General features: G+C 38.7%; 3 protein-coding genes across 31 annotated transcripts in view; 1 reads left to right on the top strand and 2 right to left on the bottom strand.

Moving 5' to 3' along the window:
- Window positions 1-93: 93 nt before the first annotated feature.
- Window positions 94-14,423, top strand: dpys (dihydropyrimidinase). The gene is given in 10 exon segments (XM_029451658.1): window positions 94-465; window positions 2,335-2,493; window positions 3,005-3,184; window positions 6,946-7,135; window positions 7,413-7,569; window positions 7,722-7,863; window positions 9,445-9,587; window positions 12,269-12,335; window positions 12,337-12,477; window positions 13,971-14,423. Coding segments are annotated over 10 exon segments (1,605 nt in total). The 5' UTR covers window positions 94-99; the 3' UTR covers window positions 14,031-14,423.
- Window positions 14,424-18,035: 3,612 nt separating this feature from the next.
- Window positions 18,036-19,395, bottom strand: dcstamp (dendrocyte expressed seven transmembrane protein). Its single transcript, XM_029451219.1, has 3 exons — window positions 18,709-19,395; window positions 18,238-18,570; window positions 18,036-18,095 (listed from the first exon to the last, which is right to left on the bottom strand). The coding sequence occupies exons 1-3, from the start codon at window positions 19,393-19,395 to the stop codon at window positions 18,036-18,038; spliced, it is 1,080 nt and encodes a 359-aa protein (XP_029307079.1).
- A 1,912-nt stretch (window positions 19,396-21,307) lies between these two features.
- Window positions 21,308-27,239, bottom strand: part of rims2a (regulating synaptic membrane exocytosis 2a) — a 156,331-nt gene continuing 150,399 nt past the window's right edge. For all 29 annotated transcript variants that reach the window (XM_029452519.1, XM_029452520.1, XM_029452523.1 and 26 more), the window contains 5 exons: window positions 25,271-25,412; window positions 24,965-25,077; window positions 24,305-24,406; window positions 23,999-24,138; window positions 21,308-23,896 (listed from right to left, as the gene is read on the bottom strand). In XM_029452519.1, the coding sequence (XP_029308379.1) occupies window positions 23,693-23,896; window positions 23,999-24,138; window positions 24,305-24,406; window positions 24,965-25,077; window positions 25,271-25,412 (701 nt within the window). In that variant the 3' untranslated portion in view covers window positions 21,308-23,692. The remainder of the gene's footprint in view (window positions 23,897-23,998; window positions 24,139-24,304; window positions 24,407-24,964; window positions 25,078-25,270; window positions 25,413-27,239) is intronic.

The raw sequence follows: 27,239 nt of genomic DNA, 5'->3' as shown, positions 1-27,239 counted from the left end.
ATTGACATGGAACAGGGCGGTGTCTAACAGGGGAACCTGTTTACTTATTTACAAGAGTTGAGTAATCGCGATGCAGAACTGTGGACATCCCTGTCTCACATGAACTTTGGAGCTAAGTTTCTGAACACCACTTACTGCACACTCTGCAGAGCTGTCACTTCTGTTCAGTTTAACTCTTCTTTATATCGCTCTCTGTTGTGCACAGCAGCAGCGATGGCAGAGCCCAGCGGGATCTTGATAAAGGGAGGTAAAGTTGTGAATGAAGATTGTTCCGTGATCAGTGACGTCTACATTGAAAATGGGAAAATAGTAGAAGTTGGGCTGAATCTGCAGATCCCAGGGGGAGTGCGAGTCATCAATGCCACCGATAAGCTGGTGATCCCGGGTGGCATCGACACGCACACACACATGGAGCTGGAGTTCATGGGCACCAAGGCTGTGGACGACTTCTACATCGGAACCAAGGTGAAGAAGGGGGACGGGTTCCTCACACACTCAAGGCGTCAGGTTAGACGTAAGGAAACAGAACGATAACGGACGTTGAGTTTGCCTTCACGTTAAGACACCGGAGCCTAAAACCTTTTCGTTTTATTTAATTTATATAATTTGTATTGATCCATATTATGTATTCATTATAAAGCCTACACCGCTCACAATAAACTAGTTTTGATCACTCCAGAGTGCAAGCTGTCAGCAGTGGTGGACGAGTAAGTTATTCAGATGTAATAAAAGTAACGTTACTACTAGTGTAGAAACACTATTTTACAAGCAAGTAAAAGTACTGCTTTCAATATCTTGCATGACCATCAAAATATACAGTATTAAAAGTAAAAGTACTCACTGTGCAGAATGGCCCATCCATACCCTATTGTATTATAATTATTGATGTATTTGTGTGTACATCAGTGTAATGTCACAGCTGGTAAAGGAGGAGCTCATTTCGATTACTGTATATACTGCTGGGTAGTTCAATCTATAATGAAAGCTACATCATAATTGATTTATTGATTATATTTTGTATAATAATGTGTACCTGCGAAGCAATTAAGTTATCAATTGTAGTGAAGTAAAAAGTACAGAAGTATAAAGTACCATACATTCGAAATACTAATGTGATGTACTAGTACTCAAACGTACTGTACTTGAGTAAATATACTTAGTTACATTTTCCACCACTGGCTACCAATGGAAGAAGTACTTTATCAGAAGAGCTGAGTAAGCTACAAGTAATACCACCGTTTAAAATGCTCTGTTACAAGTAACATGCATTCAAGATTTTACTGCAGTAAAAGTACAAAGGTAATAGCGTCAAAATATATCAAAAGTGAAATACTCATTAGGTAGAATTTCAGAATAATTTAGCCTGAATTATAATATTGAGCTATAATTATTGATGCATAATCATAGACATCCCATTAATCATGCAGCTGGTAAAGGTGGGGCTCATTACTTTATAAGGCTGGGTGCTTGCCCAGTTCTCCCCAGAGATTAATAAAGTGGAGTGCAATATTTTCCTTTGAATTAAATTGTAGTAGAAGTATGAAGTTCAAAATTGGACTGAAGTACAGTACTTATGTAAATTAATTTTCACTGCTGCTTGCAGACTTTCCACACGTTCGAATAAATAAATGTACAATGAACTTTGCTATCTAAGAATCTCAGGATTTGTTTGTGGTATTGGTATTTTATTTACATCTTTTTTTAATTGTTAGTATTTTAAAAGAGTTTGTGTAAAAAGAGATTCCTTATTTAATATGTTGCATTTATTTTTCATTTGCATGTTGGTCTTTTATTTTGAAGGTTGCAACCAGAAGTGTATTTTGAATTTGTCTGATTTAACTCACATTTATGGCAAAGGAGGACAGGGTGCACAAACATACTCTGGAGGGTGTGGAATTATATGTTTTTGAACCAAGAACCTTACACAAACATATTTACTCCAGAGTTCATCATGTGTGTGTTATTTTGTCCACACCGTGTACATTACAGGCTGCCTTACACGTGAGTCATAATAAATCACATTAGCAGTTTGTGTTAGCTTTGTTAGTACGACAATAGTAAGTATTATAATTGAGGTGTCAAGGTGACATGAAGCAGTTTCAGAGGAATAAAGAGGCCCGAGAGTCTCTGTCTGAATGCATCAGTCACACTGCAAAATGTTGTGATGTGGCAAAGAGAGACATAACAAATCTGTAGCAGCATATTCTCAATAACAGGGAGCATTCTGAATCAACGTCCTGTCAAAACCTCAACATTTATAAGTGTGTGTGTTTCAGGGCTACTTGATGTTAATGTTTAATTTCCATGTGTGTGATAATGCATATGTCTCACCAGGCCGCTCTAGCAGGAGGGACCACAATGATCATGGACTTTGTCATTCCCCAAAGGGGAAAGTCTCTCCTGGATGCCTACGACTGCTGGAGAAAGAAAGCTGACCCCAAAGTTTGCTGCGACTTCTCGCTGCATGTCGCCGTCACATGGTGGAGTGATGAGGTGAATGAGCAGATCATTGTCGATAAATACAAAAAAGAAATGCAAAAAAAATTGTTTTGGCAAAGTGTAAGTTTATATATGGAAGCCTGTTTCCACCAAAGGTGATTGAAAAAAAAAAAGTTAAAAAGATACTGTCATTATTATGAGAAACTTTGTTAAAAAATACTGACTTCAAAATAATTTCAAAATAATATGAAACTTTCTATAAATAATGACTTATCTCAAAGTAATGAGTTTCAAAATAAGTGTCTTGTTATTTTGAGATACTATTTATTTATTTTTGAGATATTAAGTCATTAAGTATTTGAAGAAAGTTTCTCTTTATAATGAATTTATTTTATCACCTACTCGTATTTTTCCCAACTCCAAATATAATTGCATTTCAATGTCAAAAAGGAATTGCATTTGTTTTATATTGACGCTTCACTTTCTTATATGTGTATGCCTCTTTTTCAGAGGGGTACTGAATATAAGAATCAATGTTACAACAGGATCTTTTTATTTTTTTCAGGTCAAAAAAGAGATGCAGACTCTGACCAAAGAGAAGGGAATCAATTCCTTTAAGATGTTTATGGCCTATAAAGATGTGTTCATGTTGCAGGACTCTGAGCTATACGCTGCCTTCTCCCAGTGTAAGGAGATTGGAGCTATAGCTCAGGTACATGCTGAGAATGGAGACCTGATTGCAGAGGTCAGTATGTAATAATGTGATAACCTGTATATTATTTAGTGAATTAGTGGAAACTGATGGTAAGAAAGAGGTTGCTTGTTTTGAAGAGCTCTTATGATGTTTATTTTTGTCAGAATGTGTGTGATTTCCACTCTTGAGCTACTGACTTCTTGCTGAAGAATGTCAGGACAGATTTAAGTATTGGCTGGAGAAGCATACATGCTGTTCCTTGTATCAGGTTAGGGCCGGACAGATAACTAATGTCTATGTGTAGACAGTCCAGAAACAACGTTAGGTTAATGTTTAACACTGATGGTAGCTAAGCGTGTCCTCATGCAATATCCTGCTAAGTGTCATAGAAGAATAGACAGTGTGTTAGATATAGTAATATATAAAATATATATGGTGTCTACTGGTCTAGTGGTGCAACAGTACAACACCAGATGGTTGTGAGCTCAATACCAGGACTGCCACCCCTGAGCAAGGTGTTTAACCCTGAGTTGCTCCAGGGAGACTGTCGTTAGTTCTCTGGATAAGAGCGTCTGCTAAATTACCTGTAATGTAAAACAAAGAATTATCAGTAATATTCTTATATATAAATGGTGTGTTTTCCCTGCATGTTCCAAGGTCCATTGACACCGTCTGTATATGCAATGAGAGCAAACACACGTTTGGTTAAGAAAAGCAATGGGATGAAAGGTCCAAAGCAACTTTTGCTCTGTCCAATGTCCACTGCAGAAAACCTTTCACCTGAAGAATTCAGGATTGTCCCAAGAATTGGTCTTTTTCACCACAGATAGTTTGATACAGTATGTCATATACAGAGAAGCTGCAGTGTGGTTAGAACTGCTGCTCCATTTAGATGTGCTGGTTCCAGAGCCTCTTTTTCTGCTTTGACAAGTCAATATGGCCAATTGTTTCCCAGAAATGTGTTTGTATTTTCGAATTCATCTAATTCATGAAAAAATTGTTTTAAATGTCATGACAACAATACACCACTAGGAAGCAGCAAATGCCAAAAAAAAGTGAAACGTGTGTCTCTTGAGGTGGGGATAGAGTTTAACGTTACAGGGACAGTGCACATAGACATTTATTTTAATGTGTCAGTTTAGCCATCTTTTCAAATGCAGTCCCTGGCAGGTGTCATGACAGAAAAGACACATGACATACATTAAAACAGGAACATCAACACTGTACATATAGCACAGCACACTTCATAAGAACACATGAAATACTTTTAACAAAGGACGTCAATATATAGATCAATCACTGTCCCTCATAAATATAATAAAATGTTCCTTTTGCCAACTAATGCTGACACTGGGACATGTGCTAAAGGTATCGTAGGCATGAACTCGTGTTGTTAACCCAAACGTTCTGTTTGGGCTCCTCTTGGCCCTTATTGAGAAAAAAGCTTGAAACCCCATGAATCTTTGTAATTTCACAAGAATTTCTTCTGAGCATGATGAATATATAACATATACCATGTACAGTAAAATAGAGATAATCCCCATATTTGCTGCTTTATTGTCATTTCTGTATTTTGTCACTTTCACCAAGTTGTGAAGTTATAGTTATAGCTGCGTTAGTTATAGCTGTGTTAGTTATAGCTGCATTAGTTATAGCTGCGTTAGTTATAACTGCGTTAGTTATAGTAGTGTTAGTTATAGCTGTGTTAGTTATAGTTGCGTTAGTTATAGCTGCGTTAGTTATAGCTGCATTAGTTATAGCTGCGTTAGTTATAACTGCGTTAGTTATAGTAGCGTTAGTTATAGCTGTGTTAGTTATAGTTGCGTTAGTTATAGCTGCATTAGTTATAGCTGCGTTAGTTATAGCTGCGTTAGTTATAACTGCGTTAGTTATAGTAGCGTTAGTTATAGCTGCGTTAGTTATAGTAGCGTTAGTTATAGCTGTGTTAGTTATAGTTGCGTTAGTTATAGCTGCGTTAGTTATAGCTGCGTTAGTTATAGCTGCGTTAGTTATAACTGCGTTAGTTATAGTAGCGTTAGTTATAGCTGCGTTAGTTATAGCTGCGTTAGTTATAACTGTGTTAGTTATAACTGTGTTAGTTATAGCTGCGTTAGTTATAACTGTGTTAGTTATAGCTGCGTTAGTTATAGTTGCGTTAGTTATAGTTGCGTTAGTTATAGCTGTGTTAGTTATAACTGCGTTAGTTATAGTAGCGTTAGTTATAGCTGCGTTAGTTATAGCTGCGTTAGTTATAACTGCGTTAGTTATAACTGTGTTAGTTATAACTGTGTTAGTTATAACTGCGTTAGTTATAGCTGCGTTAGTTATAACTGTGTTAGTTATAACTGTGTTAGTTATAACTGTGTTAGTTATAACTGCGTTAGTTATAGTAGCGTTAGTTATAGCTGCGTTAGTTATAGCTGCGTTAGTTATAACTGCGTTAGTTATAACTGTGTTAGTTATAGCTGTGTTAGTTATAACTGCGTTAGTTATAGCTGCGTTAGTTATAACTGTGTTAGTTATAACTGTGTTAGTTATAACTGTGTTAGTTATAACTGCGTTAGTTATAGTAGCGTTAGTTATAGCTGCGTTAGTTATAGTAGCGTTAGTTATAGCTGTGTTAGTTATAGCTGTGTTAGTTATAACTGTGTTAGTTATAACTGTGTTAGTTATAGCTGCATTAGTTATAACTGCGTTAGTTATAGTAGCGTTAGTTATAGCTGTGTTAGTTATAGCTGTGTTAGTTATAACTGCGTTAGTTATAGTAGCGTTAGTTATAGCTGCGTTAGTTATAGCTGCGTTAGTTATAACTGTGTTAGTTATAGCTGCGTTAGTTATAACTGCGTTAGTTATAGTAGCGTTAGTTATAGCTGCGTTAGTTATAACTGTGTTAGTTATAACTGTGTTAGTTATAGCTGCGTTAGTTATAACTGTGTTAGTTATAGCTGCGTTAGTTATAGTTGCGTTAGTTATAGCTGCGTTAGTTATAACTGCGTTAGTTATAGTTGCATTAGTTATAGCTGCGTTAGTTATAGCTGTGTTAGTTATAGTAGCGTTAGTTATAGCTGCGTTAGTTATAACTGCGTTAGTTATAACTGTGTTAGTTATAACTGTGTTAGTTATAGCTGCGTTAGTTATAACTGTGTTAGTTATAGCTGTGTTAGTTATAGCTGTGTTAGTTATAGCTGCGTTAGTTATAGCTGTGTTAGTTATAGCTGTGTTAGTTATAGTTGCGATTAGTTATAGCTGTGTTAGTTATAACTGCGTTAGTTATAGTTGCATTAGTTATAGCTGCGTTAGTTATAGCTGTGTTAGTTATAGCTGTGTTAGTTATAGCTGTGTTAGTTATAGTTGCGTTAAATATAGCTGTGTTAGTTATAGCTGTGTTAGTTATAGCTGCGTTAGTTATAGCTGTGTTAGTTATAGCTGTGTTAGTTATAGTTGCGTTAGTTATAGCTGTGTTAGTTATAACTGCGTTAGTTATAGTTGCATTAGTTATAGCTGCGTTAGTTATAGCTGTGTTAGTTATAGCTGTGTTAGTTATAGCTGTGTTAGTTATAGTTGCGTTAGTTATAGCTGTGTTAGTTATAGCTGCATTAGTTATAGCTGCGTTAGTTATAACTGCGTTAGTTATAGCTGCGTTAGTTATAGTAGCGTTAGTTATAGCTGTGTTAGTTATAGCTGTGTTAGTTATAGCTGTGTTAGTTATAGTTGCGTTAGTTATAGCACGCTTCCTCTCTGCTTGAAAAGACACTGTGCTGTTATTCTCTTTCCATCTCCTTTAACCTTTATGCTCCGCTGGGACTCGGCAGGGTGCAAAGAAGATGCTGTCTCTGGGCATCACAGGGCCCGAGGGCCATGAGCTGTGTCGGCCAGAGGAGGTGGAGGCCGAGGCCACCCAGCGAGCGATCACCATCGCCCACGCTGTCAACTGCCCGCTGTATGTGGTCCATGTCATGAGCAAATCTGCTGCCAAGGTGGTGTCTAATGCACGCAGAGATGGTGAGTGTGGGCTTGCTGCCACCTGCTGTTGAAATAGGGCAAGGTTTAGAGATGATGGCCCTACATCCTTTTTAAGGAACAGTTCAGTGACAATCATACTTCAATCATAATTATAATGCGTAATAATCATACTACTGGCATTTTACTGAAAAAACCTGAGGTTCACTCACAAAGCTCCTAAAGTTTTCGGCCTTCTCCCTCAGTTTACTTCAGCAGGTGGAACTTGCTTCAGCTCTTTAAGAGTATACAGAGAAATATCTTGTTTCTCTCTCTGCAGGGCGCGTGGTGTTCGGGGAGCCCATTGCTGCTGGATTGGGCACCGATGGTACTCACTGCTGGCACAAAGACTGGGGCCATGCTGCTGGCTTTGTCATGGGTCCTCCCCTCAGACCTGACCCCAGCACCCCCGGGTACCTCATGGACCTACTGGCCAAGTAGGTGGAACTGAAAGTTTAGTCACCAATAATGTCATCACAGATTAGTGTGCTTTGAAGAATATAGAAGGGTGACAGAGCATAATATGCTGAAGCCGACAGCTGTGTGCTAGATTTCACCCATACATGTATTTATCCATCAATTGTGCTAGTGATGATCTCAGTCTGACGGGGACGGACAACTGCACCTTTTCTGTGTGCCAGAAGGCTCTGGGCAAAAACGACTTCACCAAGATCCCAAACGGAGTGAACGGAGTGGAGGACAGGATGTCAGTCATCTGGGAGAAAGGAGTGGTACAGCCTAATAATCTGACATTGTTCAACAACACTTAAGTTTGAAACTGCAGAAGTGTGAGCTGTATGATGTGCTATCAACAGCTACTATGCAGCTTCCTGTCATCACCCATGTAATTACACAGTTTGCAGTGATGTGGCAGTGGGCTGAATACACAAATGCATGAAATAGTTCAAATGTAAGGAAGCCCTGAGAGACAGAGAAAAATTATTTGCCAAAGAAGTCTGATCTAAATAGTTTTTTCTCCTGCGTTTATGACTGAAGAACAGGTGAAAAACAGTTTTGTCAGGTGAAATAACCTACCTTGTGTTTAGAGTGCATGGAGCATTTAAAGCTCACTTGAAAGAAAATGTGAATGATTTTAGTCATATTTAGAAGATGGGGTAGTGGTGCACTCCAGCCTCTTTTGGCCCAAATGAATATTACAACAACTTACACTTTAGATAAATGGTCCTGTCACCTTTTTTCACAGATGAGAGGAAAAAGTAACTTATAAAGATTATCCTGCAAAAACTCACCCGCAGGATAAAGTGGCAAAACGATTCCCGCCTGTTTAAAAGTAAAGAATAAGGAACTTACTTGCTAAACCTTTTGTTCACCCTCCGCAAATCATAAACATAGGAGAGAAAACAATTTAGATCAGATTTAGGGATTGGATAATCAGAATGATTTGTTTTCTCTTGCCTCTCTGGGCTTCCTTACAAATGACACCATAACTACAAATTGCATTCTGCTTTTTAAATTAAATGTCCCTATTTCTATGTGTCTTACGTCAGCTTGATACTGCCTACTGTGATGCATAGTCAAGACTGATTACTCATTGTGTATGAAGGCCACATTTTGGGGAATATGCATAATTCAGGCACAATATCACTTAAAATAATAAGGCCCACACATACACAATCAGCTGCTTAATGTTTTTGTTGTGTTGATGTGATGTTTCTTATTGGCCAAAGGTTATTTTTCTCTGAAGTAAATTTAAATAATAAGAAATGGTCTGGCCAATCCGGAGCCCTTGCACTCGTTAGGCCTCTAGGCTGCAGCCTGTGCATTAATCCATCCATGCCTACTGGGGCCCTGTACTGATATCAAGATCTGTCGTGGCTTGTATATGCTGACACAACAGTGATCAGGGGTGTATTGGACATCTTTGAATCCATAGTGGGCTATAAATATAAAGTTTAATGTTATGTTAAAATCTTTACTCTTTTAAACGTGTTAATACGTGTTAATTTTTCTACTCTTCTCATTTCATTTGAACTGAAATACAAGTATTAATATATAGTATAATAGTTTTCACAGTAAAGGCAATAAACTCTTGGAGCTGCAGATTGCTGCAGAAAGCAGGCGTTGCATTTTCTCAAATGAAGACGGTGTTTCAGCCCAGCTGCCCCAAGGCCACTGGGAAGATTAACCACATTCCACAGTGCTTACAAATCACAAATTATATTATATTTTGGCAGAAATGAGTTGCTTGCTGCTGCAGTTAAGCACTGACCTTTTGCCTGCTAATTCTCTATTTTGTTGTCATCCACTGTGGCCCCTTATAAACCGGCTTCTTTGTGCATTTCCTCCATCAGCACAGCGGCAAAATGGACGAGAATCGATTTGTAGCTGTCACCAGCAGCAACGCAGCAAAAATCTTCAACTTCTACCCGCAGAAAGGCCGTATCGCCAAGGGCTCGGATGCTGACGTGGTTATATGGGATCCTAAGATGAAAAGGTGAGGACTCCAGCCATCCAGCAGTATGAGAAAAGCTTTTGAAATGGAGCAGGAAAAGAAAGCTTTCAGACACCGTGTGTTTTTAAACGTGTGACACTCCAATGCACATTCTGAATGCTCTCTTATCTCTCAGTATTAAGTTAAACATTTCTACCAGTGCAATGAGCAGATGGTGCTGCTGAAACATTGGGCACACTTGAAAGCGTGTCTCCAGGGTTTCAAGTATTGGGTTGAATAAGATAAGGTTTATAAAGTTAAGCAGTATAGCATGCGGGCTATAGATACAGGCAACCAAAAAGGGAAGTGATCTTTCATCTTGTGCCACCTCAACACAGTAACCCACCACGTAAGCTGATTGTGCTCTATCCAGAAGGCAGGGTATGACACCACATGTCTACAGCTGCAAATTAAAACACAACACAATTTACATATGAATCACATTCATCAGTCAGTAGAAAAAACACTGTTGGAATGATTCATTCTTTTCCATGTTTGGTTATTTTTGAGGAAGGATTTTAACACAGCATCACATCAGTGGGATGATGCTGATGGGTAATAGTGAGGATCTTAAAGGTGACGAATATTTCACGTGGGAGTTAAACCAATTTTTATTGTAGCATTAAGGCTATTTCCAGTTACCGGCTCAGAATATCATAAGGCTTTATATGAAAACTGATAATGTGTTTCTTTACCTTTTTCTATTATTGTAACAAAGTCCCAGATATGGAGGGGAGGACAGTATGCACATGCACAGATGCAGCACAGAGGACAGTTTGCGTTCCTGTAGCTTGTGTTCTGTAGCACACTGAGTCTTATATAACCGAGAATGGCACTGCACTGCTCTGTTTGCTGCAGAATCTGGGCTGAGCCCCTCAGGGAAGTCACCAACCGCTGATGTGAATTGGAAAAGAACACTTCACCTCGGTGTAATTTGCTGTAAATTAATTCACTGGTAACGCTGGAGAATCTCGTGTGAGGCCTTCACAATCACTCCTGTGGAGCTTACCGTTTTTGAATCCTAGGACGTCCTCTTTTTGTCTCACTGTTTGTGTGTGTGTTCTGTCTTACCACGTGTGCATGTCTGCGGATGTTATACTGCCTTTCAAGCATGACAGCGCCTCATGTTTGATTGCTGCAGCCGTGAATTCATCTGTGAAACTTCGTAATTAATTGCCCCTCAGCGCAAGTGTCGCTTCATAACATCCGGGACCAGGGGCCACAAACAGTTGCATAACCAGAAAAGCCTAGGAAGTTCAGTCAATTGCCTCGTAATTGGGCTGCTTGAATAATGAGGACACATCTTGTTTTTGTCAGTGCACACTAGGCATGGTATCTGGCTTTACAAATCAACAGGAAATGTGAATGGGGGAATGAGGGCTCACTTAAACTGTCTGTGTCAGAGTTATTTCACTGTTCCCTGCTGATTTAGTCTTTTCACTCAGATATGATTTATTTGTTAGACATCATCAATCCGTACTGTGCAGAGCATTTGATTATTTTAATAAGAAGCATTGTAATTGGCTTCCCATCTCAGAGATTTTCTACATTTTAGAGAAAGCCCATCAACCACCCTAATGAGAAGGTGCATTAAGTTACTGCTACTACTATTACCAACTGCATGCAGTGATGGAGGTACACAGGTTCTACTTAACTCAGTATTTACCCTTGTGCCTCACTATGGACATATTTTGGCTTTTTGATTTGTAGATCATTTTGGCTGTTAATGCATATGGCATACATATTGGTATGGGTGTGAGGTTTTTTTTTGGAATTGTGGAAGTTCAATCTTCTATAATAAGACTATTATAAAGCTTTTCGATGCTGGGGGTTTTGTCCCCAGAGATCAGAGAAAAAACTTTTTTAAAGTGAGTTACAAGGGTAAACAATGAATCACATCACTACCTGTGTGTGAAAGAGGTCGCTTGTAGTGATAAACCCACAGATGAATATCAACCGACTCTGCAACTCTCACATCTTACAAGCTCATCATATGTCTTGTATTAATATGCAAGAACAACTTGTAAGATAAATGTAGTGGAGTAAAAAATAAAATGTTTCACTGTGAAATGTAGTGGAGTAGAAGTACATGTAGCATAATAAAACAATAAATAATGTACAATAAAAAAAATAAAATTGTAAATAAATACCACAAAACGCCTTTTAGTTAGATTCCCTCTGCTCACGTGACTACATGTGGTTGGAGAGAGATCATAGCAGTAGCATGGTGCAGTACAAGATTTTACATAAATCTTGAATCAAGCCATTCCTGCCATAGATGTAATAACCATGAGTGCTTTTAGATAAATAATTGAAATCGTTTAAACCATTTCTCCTATTAAATTCTATTGCCTTGCCAAATTTGTTTGGGTGCCAGTCTCTTCATTGAAACTCACTCCTTTACACCATCCCATTCAGCCTTTCTAGAGAAGAGAGCGTCACATGAGCCACAGTTGTAAATAATACAGCGTACTGCCTGTTGCTGCAAAGTAAGTGAGCTGCAGTAACTGGATGCTGTGTATGAGTTCATCCTGGCCTGATTCAATCACTTTCAGATTAGAACAGAATGCATTAAGATTTCACAAAAGGTTTCTGTTTCTCCTTTTTTCAGCTTGGTATTTAGTGGCATGCTAGTTCTAAGGTTATTTTCAATGCAATGTACTCGTATCTTTGTGTGTTGGTAGGAAAATATCAGCCAAAACCCACCACCAGGCTGTGGACTACAATATATTCGAGGGCATGGAGTGCCACTGGCGTCCCTGTCTTCACCATCTCCAGAGGCAAAGTGGTCTATGAGGATGGGCGGCTCAATGTGTCACCGGGGCATGGCAGATTCATCCACAGAAAACCCTTCTCTGAATTTGTTTACAAAAGAATCAGGCAAAGGGAGGAGGTCAGTCAAGTGTAACACAATTTTCATTAGTAGGAAATAATACCCCAGTTAGCTAAACGTAAATGTCTGTGCCTGTGCTACTTAGTGCACTGCATTAGCTTTCAGCCGGTTTATTTGAGTGCAATACCTATTTATATACTATTTATGAAAGCTCCTATAATCAATATTTTTGTATTAAAATTGGATCAGACGACCGTGTGTAATGTGAACTTAGTCGTTCATAGTGATGAACCTACAGAATTCTCACCGGACTGCATTTCCCCCTCAGCTCTACAGGGCATTTTAGCATCTTTCAGCTCATTGTTTTGCTTTTCCAGCGAACTCCACTGTTGTGTTACACTCTTTTCCCGCAATCTTAGGGTCATTTTCAGCCACAGCAGGCAGCTGTATTTAGGGAATAACTGTAATAACCCACTGTTCACTATCTGCCGCTGTTTGCTAACAAGTTCACCGTGTCAACGTATATATAATGTACGTCAGTGCTGCGTTTACAACCTGTTTCTGCTGCTCCCAAGTGGCCCAAAATAATTCCTTTACTGCAATAGTCAGGCACATAACAAATGTACAAATGGCAAAAACATGATAATGTTTTTAGAATTACAATGTTATGTGTTATGTGTGTGCTTTAAAGCAGTGATTCCCAAAAGAACAGGGGTTTTACACTCGGGTTACTTCTGCAGTTACCAGAAGGTGCATGGAAAGATTTTGGTTTAGTTCAACTCATTTGAAAAAAAATGTGACAACAATGATTAGAAAATAATATGTAAACTGTATTTCCATATATTAAGTCAGCTGTAACTTAAACACAGTGTGTTGCAATTGAGAGTTCATGCAAAGTAGTTGGCAAGCAAGCAGAGAAGTCTCAACAGCAAAAAATAATGAATATACATTTCAATAGTTAACTAAACAAAAGCAATAGATTCATTGTTAAAATAACTAAACTTCTACCTTCCGCCACCAGACCAAACCAACCTAAACATTGACGGTTGTAAAATTAGTTTTTTTGTGACAACAGTGTTTATTAAAAATCAGTAAATGATAAATTAAAATAAACACATTTGAAACCTGACTGGTGGAGTTGATGAAGGGGCACTTGAGTTCATCTGATAGGGCATCTGCTGTGGAGGAGCGTCTTCTTTCTTGTCTTGGGACAGATCCAGGCTAGCTGTGATCCAGTCTGTCGGCTAAGCTAAGCTAACCGCTTGCTAGCAGTATCCTCATATTTACTGGACAGAATACAGACATGAGCGTGATATTGACCTTTTCATCTAACTTTCTGTTCTCCAAAATGTTAAGAGAATAGAGAGATAGCTAGGTTTAAATGTGTTTACTGATCATTTCTTGTTCATAAAGTAAGCATCTTATATGAAACATAGAGGACACATGTGAAAAGCACCTTTCAGAGGACTGAAATTCAGATTGCATTTGCAGCAACCAAATCTTGATGAAGTTTTTAGACACAAAGGTCACTTAACCTTTCTCTCTGCCTGCAGGTGGGGAAACCTACAGCTGTGATCAGAAAGCCCTATGAAGGGAAAGTAATTTCTATATGAGCAACTGTCCGAAAACATGAACGGCACCGTGTCTCCAGAAGCTACCGAAGCCAAAACAACAGAATGCTGTCTCACTGATGATTAACCTGCTCTAAGCGCTTCTACAGTTTCATACATGCATTATTCAGCCATTCACCTCCCTGTGTGCTGCAACCAAGCTGCTGTTGTTTAGGTTAACTATGATCAACACGTGGGTCAAAGTTCTGTTGGTAGATAATTGTTCGGCTGTGTAAGGTTTCCAGGTCAGCTGTGCTCAGTTGCTATGCAGGTGCTGCTGAAAATGATATTAGCTATAACATACATTATGCAATTAAGTAATTCACTGTAAGGACTGAAAACAAGTATTATGCATGACTTCATGGTGTTGTGCTCTTTCATCACTTTCATATTTGTGCATAATAATAAAAACCTGGCTTTAGTTGTGATTGTGCCTGATTCTTCTTTTATTGTTTATTTCTATTTTCTCCCCGTTTTTCCTAAATGTTTGTTGCCATTGGTAACAGAACTGATGTTTCTCAACCAAAAGCATCCTTCTCTTTGATGAAATATTCATTAAAATGCACTGACATGCGTGAAAGTATTAAGATTTACTTTGTGGACCCAGATTGACTTTGTATTTGCATATTTAGCAGGATGGCACATTATCATTTGCGCTACATCTATGCCCTGTATGGACTGCATTCATTCCTTCACACGGTGAAAAAAAGGTCTGTGGCTGTCACCGAGCATCATGCGGCAGCTTCCTATTGGGCTGGCATGCTGGCGTGGTATTATGCCACAGGGCCCGTTGAGACATAATGTGAGCTTATCAGGTTGCCACACGGGTCAGTGGCAGCGTGTGAGTCACAGAAGGCTTACTCATCCTTGAGCTGTACCACTTCCTTCCTCTTGTCTCTGACAGTGGTGGTGTGGGATTGTGCAGTTGAGACTGAGTATCTCTGGAAATGTGCCCTTCTGAATTCTCTCTACAGGTTTCTACGGAATATAATTGGAGAGTAAATAATAAGGAAGAATGCACTGAATTGTTTTTTTTATGTTGATTATTAAACTTTTAAAAAATTGAGGTAATGAACCACAATGAATATTGAATCAACATAATTTCACTCATTAAATAGGAGCCGCTCCAACATTTAAAGGGTTCTTCTTTGGACCAGGCTGCACCTTTCCACTCAAGTTCATGACAATCAGGCCTGAAGCTTTTCTGCAATTCTGCTGACAAACAGACAAACAAACAACAAACTCAACCAAAAACATAACCTCTTTGGCCGAGGTAATGAAGGTAAATGTTTGAAGTCAAATCATTTTAGCGGATTTGATTAACCTATAAATTAAAACTGGAATAGGTACTGGAACCCTTGGCAACATGTATTAAATGACCTCATGATGTCCGGTCTGCTCATCAAGAGCTTAAGGTCGAGGACCTGACTGAGGACAAAACTGTAGATAATATAATAATAATAATAATAATAATAATAATAATAATAATAATAATAATATAATAATAATAATAATAATAATAATAATAATACTTGTATTTATCAAATGCAATACAGAAACATGTCACAAGGTTGACCAGGATGTGTAGATTTGGATATATAGTGTATAGTGTTTTTACAATATTTAAGTTAACACACATGCAGAATTAAACTATATTGGTGGGATGTGTAAGTTTGACTCTGATCCAAATCTTACCTTATCATTATCCTAGTGAATATGTTCAAATAAATAACTACCGATTTGATTTGATTTAAGACAACTCCAAAATTGAAAACTGATCATATTGGAATTATAGTGAGTGAACAAACTGTCCCACAAGATTAAAAAGAGTTGCACTTTCTAACACCTGCGACATGTTAATGAACAGCGACAGTGCGTAAGTGGAGAGAGGACAGTGTGTTCACTGCACATGTAGGAGACATCTGTCTTACATTATATAAGCAAATATCGCTGTCCTACCGTCTGCAGGGAGCTTCACACATGGAGGTAAAACATCCAACCCTGCGTCTGTATTTTAGGTCATTAGAAGCTGTTTGGTGCTCGATCTAATATGTAAGACAAATACTGCTGAGTGCTTATAAATAACACTGCTATCATCATGAATCCATAATTGTTAACTTAAATTAGAGGCACAAAGTCAAATGAAACATACGAGTTGTTTATTTCAGTGCCTCCAACAAGCCTAGAACTTTTATGGGATTTAATATGTAGTCTATATTGTTGGTCAGTTGTCACTACTGGATCCTGAATATAGAAAGTATATGATATCTTTGTATCTCCTGGATGATGCTCAGTTAGGAGCAGAGTCATCATAGAATACTGTCATCTGACTGGTTATATAATGAATATGATGTCAAATGTAATGTCTTTGACAAATAAAAGGATGTTTCTAGTTGCTCATTGAAGCTGAACTGAATTGAATTATAACCTCTTGATTTATGGTTCTGTAATTGGTTGTCGGTTCTTAATGTGAAAATGTTGTATCTGGAAACCATACTCCATGGTTACCATTATTGTCAATTGGCAGCCTGCCCGGTTGTGTAATATGATGTTAGTCAATTAATGACCTGCAGAATAATATTGATACAGTACAGATAGAGACAAGTAGTGGAGCACAGTGGAGCACATATTTATTATGTTTATATTCCATGGAATACAACAGTCTCTATATGTAGTTTAGTCAAATACATTTACACAACATCACAACTTCACACATTTCATTCACACAAATCAGTCTCACACACACACACACACACACACATACACATACACTAAAGTGGTCACAAATATGTTTTAATCATTCCAATATTTCAGTGATTGCATGATGAATGAGGTTCCAACTATGTTTAATATTGTATAAACTCTATTAAATGTAACCAATGCATTTACAACTAAAATGCAGTAAAATATCAGATGTATGTGTCATAGAGGCCTTGTGCCAAGTTAGACTATTTAATTAAGTGAATGTGTCAGTTCATTTGAATATAAAGAATTTCAAAGAAAATGTTTACTTATGGGCCATTTTATTTTTATATATTGTGTCTGATTGATTATTAATGTTTATTAATTGGCCTCCTGACATTTTGCAAAAGTGTGCCAGAGGCAAAGCAAGTCTCCCTGCTATAGTTCATTTCATAATTTACAAAAGCTCTGTAGAGGTCTGGAGGTCATCTATTAGAGTTCCATTATTAGTATATTCGCTATTCGGAGAGCTCAGTGCTCTTGGAAAATGCATAGATTTGATTATTTTGGAGTTTGGAACAAGCTTTAATAATAATAATAATAATAATAATAATAATAATAATAATAATAATAATAATAATAATAATAATACATTTTATTTACAAGCATAATTTTCAATTGAATAAACAAAGTGCTAATATGATGTTAATAAAAGAGGTCTGGAGGTCATCAGGTCAGACTGGGACCTGCAGAAGATCTGGTTGAGAGCCGATGGCAAATAAAGCAATATCTTCAGCATAAAAATGGATATTGCAATGATCCGTTGGAAGATAAATAATATTTATGTATAAATAGCAGAAGGCCCATTACTAATATTTGTGGGCGTTTTTTATTAGCCACCTGGGCACTTGATATGAAACCATCTACAACTAAAGTCTGTACCAGACTTTAACCAGAGAGTTCGGATTTGAATCAGCTGTAAACAGAATCATCAAATTAATGGAAAGCAGCTTATTTAACGGAATATTACAATCAACAGTATGAAAAAGCCTTGAACAACGACAGTGCAGACGTTATTGGAGCAGGTCTAAAAGCTGAAGGTCTGCTGCAGCTGAATGACAGAGAGGCACATTGAGAGCTGTGCTGTGAGGTTGAGGAAGTTTCTCCAGAGGTAGAAGTTGAATTAAAAATGATGCTGTAATACAACAGGATCTATGAGGCACAGAATCTGTTTTAAAGTTGTCATCACCAGGAGACTTCCTTATGTTTTTGTATGTTTTCTTATTCATGTAATAAAACATTCTTGCGGCAGAAAGAATAACTTCCTCACACGGTACTGTGTGGATCCTCTTTGGGCCTGAAGAGTAGTGGGCACCAGAAGTGTGGCTGAAAAGAGAAAATAAACGACTGTTTTCACAAATGGAAAAAAAGTTACTTCGGACAATGATTCAGCCAACTTTCTTTTCTCCACTCTTTTTGCCTCTCAGGGCTTCTGTAAACGTAAGTGATCAATAGTAATAGAGAATACCTTAAAGTAGAGGGATGTGAGGCTGCAGTTATTACTCTCCTTCCTCCTTTTTAATCTCTTCCTCAGGATTTTGGCGTGCAGGAACTCCGCTCTCATCTCTGCAGCGGTGGTGAAGAATCGCTCACAAACCATCAGCCTGAGCTGGGCCACTTTGGCAGCCATCAGAGCCATAAGGAGCAGGGTGAGCAGGATGGCAGCAAGAGGAACTATAGAGTCATAGAGCAGCAGCTTGGGTTTAGGGAGGCACTCCTTCTCAAACAGGGTCACAGAGTAGGAAAAGTCTTTCTGATGGTTTTCCTCACCAAGTGGAATGCCTATTAAAGTTGCAATCCCCTGAGAAGATACATGAATACACATTCAGTGGCTGGAACAAATACTGTAAATGCAAATGAGTTTCACAAACATACTTACTTTGATGCTCATTAACAATGGGACATGGAATGGCTCCAGCTCTGATAGTTTTGTTGTTACAATATCCACAAAGCAGTACAACAAGGCATCCACGGTTATAAATATGACCCAAGCAACAAGGTGGGAGGCAACTGGAACACCAAATTTCAGCATGGCTCTTCCCTCTCTGGGGGTGGGACGGGCCGAGGGGACGGCGGTGTACAGCTTCTCTTCCTCCGGTGTGAGGGGGAGGACGTGGGGCTTTCCTTCCGCCTTCTGCTTCTCGTCAAAATCAACAAACCTGCTGCTCACGAACCTGTTTTCATATTTCATGTCATTACAGTATTTTTTTATGTGCAGTGCAATAAACATCATAAGCACGAGGAAGCTGACGGCAGGAAACATCTTATCGCTCACTGAGGAGACTGTATTCATAAGGGACTGCACATACTTCACTGTGTTGTTCAGCTTCTGCTCGGCTTCACTGAGTCTCCCCTGGAGTCCTTCTGATTCCAGTCTGGGTGAAACCTTGAGTTGGGAGTCAAGGTTCACCACCCCTAAGTCTGTTACCCCCTTGAGCATGTTTCCTAGCCACTTCAACATCTCAACATAGTTCCTGAATGGAGCAATGATGGCTGCTTTCTTGGCCTTCAGGTTGCAGACCATACTCCTCACCAGGCCTGTGGTGTTCTCTAAAGTGTTGCGGATATTTCTAAGAAGCACTAAACTGCTCCCGGCGGTCAGGAGCAGGTTCCGGCTCTTCTTCATGAAAACAGAGATCACAAATAGAGTCCCTAAGCACCTTACTCTCTTTGATAGGAAGAGAGCGACTGTTAGTAGTGTCCCGAAGCAGCCAGCGATCCCTCCAGCCACGGCTAGTTCATAGTCCACGGTGAAGAGGAGGTAGAGGAGGAGAAGGGAGCTGAGCAGGAGGCTGGAGATGCTACAGGTGAGGAGGAGGAGGAGAGTTCTCCGCAAGCCATCCCTTTTACCAGTTGTAAAAATATCCACAGTCAGATAACTGATATCCTTCAGGCTCTGTTTTGTTGCAATCCATGAGAGTAGCATCCTGGACATTGAAGAGGATAGTGTGCAGAACAACAGCCATGTAAAGCAGACTTTTCATAAACAGATAATTGCAAGAGATATATAGCATTTAATGTTAGACCCTTTCTGTCAACGTTTTAAACTGATAAGACAACAATGCTGTATATATGAACATTATTGTAATGAAATCACAAAGTACAAACCTGCTGTGTAGAGCTTGACATTCTATTCTCATGTATGTGTTGTGCAGTCTCCTTAAATACAGATAAAACAGGAACTCTTCTGTCCCCTCAAACCTCAGTCATTCGTCATTTATCATCCCATTTGTCATCCCTATTTTTTAACCAAAAGCAGAAGCAAACTTTTTGAAAGAGTGTGAGAATTAAAATTTTGTATTTTATTGTGGATTGCAAACATCTGTTTGCCCCAATTGTATGAATACTTTCAGATTACTTCATGGACATTTCAACTACAGCAAATGTAATTAGAATTCATATTTGTGACAGTAGACTTCTCCTGACAGCAATAAGAATAATACGGATTTGTAGGGTTTTTCTAATATTGTATTGTATTTAAAGTTATTGAATTGTACTATAATAATCAAGATTTAAGTCATAGAAAGATGCTGCTTTCTAATAATCCAGAACTTTCAACATGGACTATATTAACTTGATGTTGCAGGGTCTTGAGTAGTACAGCCTCGAGTCACTAGCATGACTGTAGACTCTTAGTTTTGTTAAACTAACCATGTTTGTCATATAGAAGTGATCAAAAAGTTAATTTAACGTTGATAAAAACAATGTCCTTACTTAGGAGTAATCACAAAACTAGGGAATCCTTGATTTGATTAAGCCTACAGCCTTCCCTGGCTGGCAGAGCTCTTCTGACACAAACATGATCTTCAGTAACAGGTCAAACTCTAGTGAAGCCAAACAAACATACTTTTTTATAATGAAAGAAATACTCATTTGTCAAATTCATAAAGTAGATAAGCAAAAACAACAACCCACCAAAACACCTCTTTTTGTATCTATTCATGGGTTTGGCCTTAATGGTCACCTCAGATTACTGGCTAACTAGTTTAGCTTCAGCACAGGTTTGTGTTGTTTTAACCTGGAATGTAACATGAAGCTAAGCTAGTCTGTCAAACTCACTTTGTGTTAGAAACTAGAGAGCTATGCTTCATACCAGGATACTTCTTAACCTACCTTTAGCCTTTCACACGCGATGCAGAAATATGTTACAGAATAATGTGTCCTTCTCATTTAAATGGTGAAATAAAATGATTTCTATGTGATAAATGGGGCTATCAAACACTAAAGATTACTGTGTCATACTGATGGACCATACTGTCGGCTGTGTAATGTCTGACAATATGACCCTAATGATTCAACTATACAAATTATAATAACATAAACCCTGTGTGACATAGTAGACTATGGCTGTTGGGGAATATACTATAGGTTGCATTATGGGAATTGTAGGATCCAGGGTTTTTGGAGCTTGAACAATACCGGAGACTAATAGTAAAAAAAAAAAGAAAAAAGAGTGTGTGTGTGTGTGTGTGTGTGTGTGTGTGTGTGTGTGTGTGTGTGTGTGTGTGTGTTAATCGTATCATCACCCAACTCTTGGCATCAGTGTAATATCAATTTTTTTTATTTTTAATTTGAAAAATAACTTACATAAATCTCTGTACTCAACCATACTTAACCAAGACATAGCCTTGGCATTAACACATTGCACCAAAAAGAGAAAATGAAAAGGCATTCAAAAGGATAAATAACATATGTCTTTGTCATCATGTGAGGCATTTTTCCTGTTCCAAAAGAGTCTATCAATCTATTCATGGTAGCTTGTTTATTCAAATTCTGACATCTAAAGGTATGTACAATGAAAATGAAAATGAAAATATATACTGTAGCTTGTTACAGCGACAAGGTTTTCTTGGACAGTAAAACGCATATGGAAAAGGAATAATGCCTCAGTTCAATTTCATTCAGACATACTGCAACTATAAGATTCATATACTTCCCAGACATGAGAAGTATTTATAATTACTAAAAATAGAAAATAAAAAATAAACTGGTCTTGGCTTTTAAATAAAACTAACAAAAATATAGTAAATTAATTTCATTTTCAATAAAACAAGAAAGAAACATTTTCTGTGGCAATATCCCTTGTTATTTGAACTTGTGATTAGCTCATCTTCACAAACAGTGCCTGTAGAATTGAACCACAGCGACATACATCTCTCGCATGTTTGCTGCCTCTTGATTAGGTATAGACCTCTTGCTGTACCAATACAGATTATTTTTGCATGTTCGTCAACAATACTGAAATAAAATACACTTGCAATCACAACTGTTTCGTCAACCTCCATTAAATATAAAATATTTTCCTTGTCACTTATTTTTTCTCAAAAACCTGAAAGAAAATATGACCTTGGGGGTGGAATGTTTTTGTTAAAACTTCAATAATTGGCCGCAGAAGACCAAGAACTAATTTGCTGTAGAGTTCAATTTAAGGTGAGGGAGAAAAGTAATGAAGTTGACATGCACTGTACAAGAAACTGCAAAAAGTCCAAATATCATCTTTATCAAAACATGCTGAGTTACTGTAAGGTGTGCCCAAGCCATGTTGCAGAAAATCCTTTTCAACATGCTTGTTAAACAAATCAAATCCAAAATAAAATACATACTGAAACAATACAGAACTGTAAAATAACCAACAGTCCTAAAATCTGGACAATATCAGGGGACTGAACAATGGTAGCAATGAATAGTACAATGAGAAGTACCCTGGGACAAGGAAGAAAAAGAGAAACATGTACAATTTGCACATAATGTTTATCTTTATAAGGCATTAGCCTTTTACAATGAAATAAATAATTTACATTTATTTTCATTATCACTTTTGTCACATAAACATTTTCTGTTAAATAGCTCCAAAGGTTTCCTTTAAGTTTCCCTTATCTGCATGTCTGCGAAACACAGACTCATGAATGGTCTAAAGAATGATAAACAATGTCTTTTTTTTTATCACGATGTTGCATTCACTCCCCTTGAAAACCATGCACTAGTGAAATTTATCTTTAAAAATAATATAAATTGTTGAAAATGGCTGATCTGTTTTATTTTTCTTCATCTTTTTTGCAAGTTGCAGCCTCAAGAAAATAATTTTCTTTTCTTTTTTTTTTTTTTAATTCAGCTAAATTTGTGTCCATGCAAATGAACTAAAAAGGGAAAATAAATATTTTTTTCTCATTTAATTTTCATACAATATATCAACAGAGAAAGAATGATGGTAGATTGTACATCTTTTCATGGGGTTTGGATCGTTTCTGTATATTCTGGAGTGTGATGGTAGCCACTTCAAAATTGCCTCTGATTAACTTTGAAGTGTTTCTGGTGATTTACCAGTACGGTTTGATTCAGTACATAAACCTAGAGTAAGCGGGGAATTTCTTTTGGGTTTGGGGGAGTGTGGATAAAAGCTGGGACACACCTCACCCAAAGTGATGGTCTCCAAAACTCCATCTACACAGCTAGGTCAGTTGGCATGGCGTGACCCAGCATCTGGTTAGAAACACTGTCATCCCCTTCATATACAAGTACATTGACATAAAAAAAAAGAAAAAAAGAAAAAAAAAGAAAGCAAAACATTTATTTTCATTCGAAAAGGGCTTCTGTAGAACTCGTTTAGCGGTTCCCAGCGCTGACCCCCATGGCTTCGAATTGGATGAAAACCTGGAACTGACGGATTCCTCGTGCTAAGGAGTTCATTCCAGCTTCCTCCAAACAACAACAACAAAACCCGGCAATCCCGGCCACCAGGCGCTTGCGATGCGCTTCGCCACGTGCACAATGTGCGCAACGTTTTTGCTCAAAACACAGGATCACGTTTTGCACCCCTAGAAACAGGCTCAGAAGACACAACATCAAGCATGCAGTGTAACCAGGGGGCGTGACCTGTAATCGCAACACTGGCTGCTACAACAACGCTATCAGTCCGCACGCTGCTATGATCGAGAGAAACTGTCCAATGAGGATTGGGAAGCTCTTCTTGTCAGTGGGGCCAGAGTAGGGTCCACCAGTGAGGAAGGAGGAAAGAGCTTAAACCAGCCAATCACCATGTTGGACAGGTCCAGCTCGTCTAACAGTATCTGAACTGCTCCCATGAATGATTTATGGTCCATACGTCCATAGTCTCCCCAAACGATGACCTGCAGAGAAAGAATACAGACATTTCTTTATCAAAAGGACAAGAGAAGTTTAAACAGTGAGAAACTATATTGTTTTAGTTTCCGCTTTAGTTCCTTCCTTACCTGTAAAACCTTCCCTCCTGGACTCTCCTCAAACGGCAGTTGCTGCTGGTAAAGAGGATCCAAGGTTTTTCTTGCTACTTTTGTTTTCTTTTTGGCTATGCAGACTCCGTTTTCCAAAAGGTAGACCTTTACATATGGTGCTGAGAAGAGAGGAGGAAATCTGTTAAAATGTGTGCAAGGGCTTATTCATATCCCACAACCCTAAAGAACCCTACTTTTATATCATATCAACAGTTATATACGTACGGATTTATGAGACAAGTGTGTAAGTGTCTGTGATAATGACAGTGTGATAGCTCAAATTACCTGGCAGTGACTTGGAACCTGGTTTTCCCACAAGGCCACGGGCTCTGATGACCTCCACCTCCAGTGCTCCTTTCTTGTCCACCATACCGATCTGGATGTCACCTGAGAAACAACAGCAACAGTTAGCACACTACTGACTTGATACTTTACAGCATATAAGGTATACTGTGCATATTTCTAAGTTATATTTATTATATATATAACATTATATGCACACTGTTTGTGCCGTGTGTCCTGTAATGTGATTTTATGTTGTCATGATTTAACTGTTTGTGCTGATTCTATGCTTAACATTGTTTTGTTTTAATGGCCTGCCCATTAACTGTCCTACTTTGCATGATGCTATCTTCCTCTTCTAAGCTTGTATCTTGTTCAGCTGTTCATGCTTTGCTTTCTCCTGTTCTAATTTTCTATGTTGTGTGTTTTATTTGTTGTTTTAATGGCCAACTGTAACATCAGGCCGCTGGGCAACAGCTGAAAATGAGCCCTTTGGCTAACAATGGCACATTTACAGAAATGTTGATCAATTTGCATTTTCCCTAATAAAACAAATACATAGTACAATAACATATGACTTACGAGATTATTAATTCATTAACATTTTCACTTCTTACTGCAAAGAATTGTAAATGTACTGAATAGAAGGATTCTTGTTCTCACCCATGGGTGGAGTAGCCAACGTCTGTCGTCCAACCAGCTGGGCGGGACCGAGACCATCCAGGAAGTCACTGAACTGGGCTTCTGAGGAGAGCCTCACACCAGGGAAGATGAGACTGAAACAGAGAAAGACTTGCTGGTTACCACGGAGATCAAAGCTCCAGTTGAGCAGACGGCTGCGACCTACAACTTAAATGTCACAAGGGTTAGGAAGAGTTTTCAATTGTTTGCCATGTATGTACAAACTGCTCCCATTAAAATAAGAATGTAGGAGCGTTTTGACCGTCCTCAGAATATGAGTGTCCTTACTTTCCCTCGGAGCTGTAGCTGTTCATGCTGCCGTCTGTGGACTCCCGGCTGGCCTGCCGAGTCATCCTGCTCCTCATTTCCACCGCCAGGCCCGTCTCTGTACTCCTCTGGATCGTGCTGCGTAACTTCTTACCTCCCGCTTCTGCACAAAAAGGACACATGCAAAGAAAGGAGAGATGGAGGGAGGGAGGGAGGGAGAGAGAGAGCGATAGAGACTGTCAATCCATGACATTGCATCATTTTGTGACTCATACAGCGAGTTGCACTCACACGGATTATTACTGACATTCCTTTGCTTTCATCTGCTCATCGATTGTTCCAGAGGGAAAACAAAACACAAAGACTCCTCTGCGAATGAAAATCAATCACTTTACCATGAGGTGAGTATAGATTATTCTGGGAAGGATCAAGGAAATATCACTGTGACAACGAAACAAGGTCACTAATTCAACTAGCTCCACAGAGTTATGGCTCTTTGTGTACAACAACATGTGCAGCCCTCCTCTGGTCTATGCCACCGCCTGTCTACGGGGGTCTTGTGGGAGCCGTAGTGAGTCCATGCTACACCCATAAACATATAGCGTATGACCCACCCATCCTAACTGATCCAAGATGACAGCTGACTCCGAACATTAGCTGTGCTGCTGCTCCTCTCCAAACAGCCTCCCTATGCGCGGGGCCACATGGCTGCGCCTGTGGTAGACGTACACATACCTACACTAATGCTGCACCACTAGATACACGCCTGGCTACCAACACACACACACACACACACACACACACATACACACACACACACACACACACACACACACACACACACACACACACACACAGAATCGCTCATTAAGAAAGAGGCTAGCACATTCTCTTAACTGTGAGCATAGAGCAAGTCATCAAAACATACAGCGATGATGTTTAGGAGCTTAAAATGGAATCATACACGTGAGTCTACAAATCACATGTTTGTATTTTAGCTCTGTTAAACTGGTCTGCACCTGAATTATATCTATTATCTATAAGTTAGACATGAAATTGTGCATGGATATGATCAAAGAATAATCATCAAGTATTATGAAATATGATTATACTGCAATCAAATCAATGCAAAATGGGGGTGATTTTTAGAAGATAATCTCTGCCGAGTCACTTTCCTGTTAGCAACCTACAGGTACAAAGTCATAGCAAACAATGGTTTATCACCTTATGCCATTTTCACATAATAATTTCCCAGTGTGTATGATGGTTGAATCAAATCGAGACATTCATTCATACAAATGTGAACTGTCTTCACTCTTCCTCCTCTCTCCTTCCCTGTCATGTCAGAGCAGTAGTCCTGTCACACAGGTATAAACAGACAAGAAGCCTTGAAATCTCAGTTATTCAGCCGCCTCCTCCTCCTCTTCCTCCTCTTCACACATTATAATAGGAGACGAAGCCGCAGAGGTCGTCTCTGACGTCTGTAGTGAACCGCAGCTCATAGAGCGAGGCCGATCAGTGTCCAGCCGGATGTTATTAAAGACCACTAAAAACACAACTTTTCAAGCAAGGGAAATCTATTTTACTGCTTCGTTGCACACATTATGAAGTGTTATGGTACAGTTTTATGGTACAGATATTTAGTCACTACTATAATTACTGTAATATCAATAAATTGGTGATCTTATAAAATATTAACTAATACTTTTTTTCATTGCAAATTGTAATAGATCGATCCATGAACACACCATGGTGCAGACTTTAAAGAACATGACTCTGAAATCCTGTTCCTATACATACACACATATGTATCTGCATTAAAGACAAAACAATCACACACAACTGCATTTAACACAATGGCAGATGAGGCAAATGTGCCAAAGATGGGAGCATTATCAACACTGGTCGGTGAATGTAGCCAAGCAAAGTACCTGGCAACATGAAGGAGCAGTGGCCTAAAAGTCAGACACGCTGGCTCGTCACCAAAAGG

Source organism: Cottoperca gobio, chromosome 16, assembly GCF_900634415.1.
Source record: "Cottoperca gobio chromosome 16, fCotGob3.1, whole genome shotgun sequence".
Lineage (NCBI taxonomy): Eukaryota > Metazoa > Chordata > Actinopteri > Perciformes > Bovichtidae > Cottoperca > Cottoperca gobio.
Note: the sequence above shows the minus strand (reverse complement) of the source record. Positions and strands in the feature narration are given on the sequence as shown.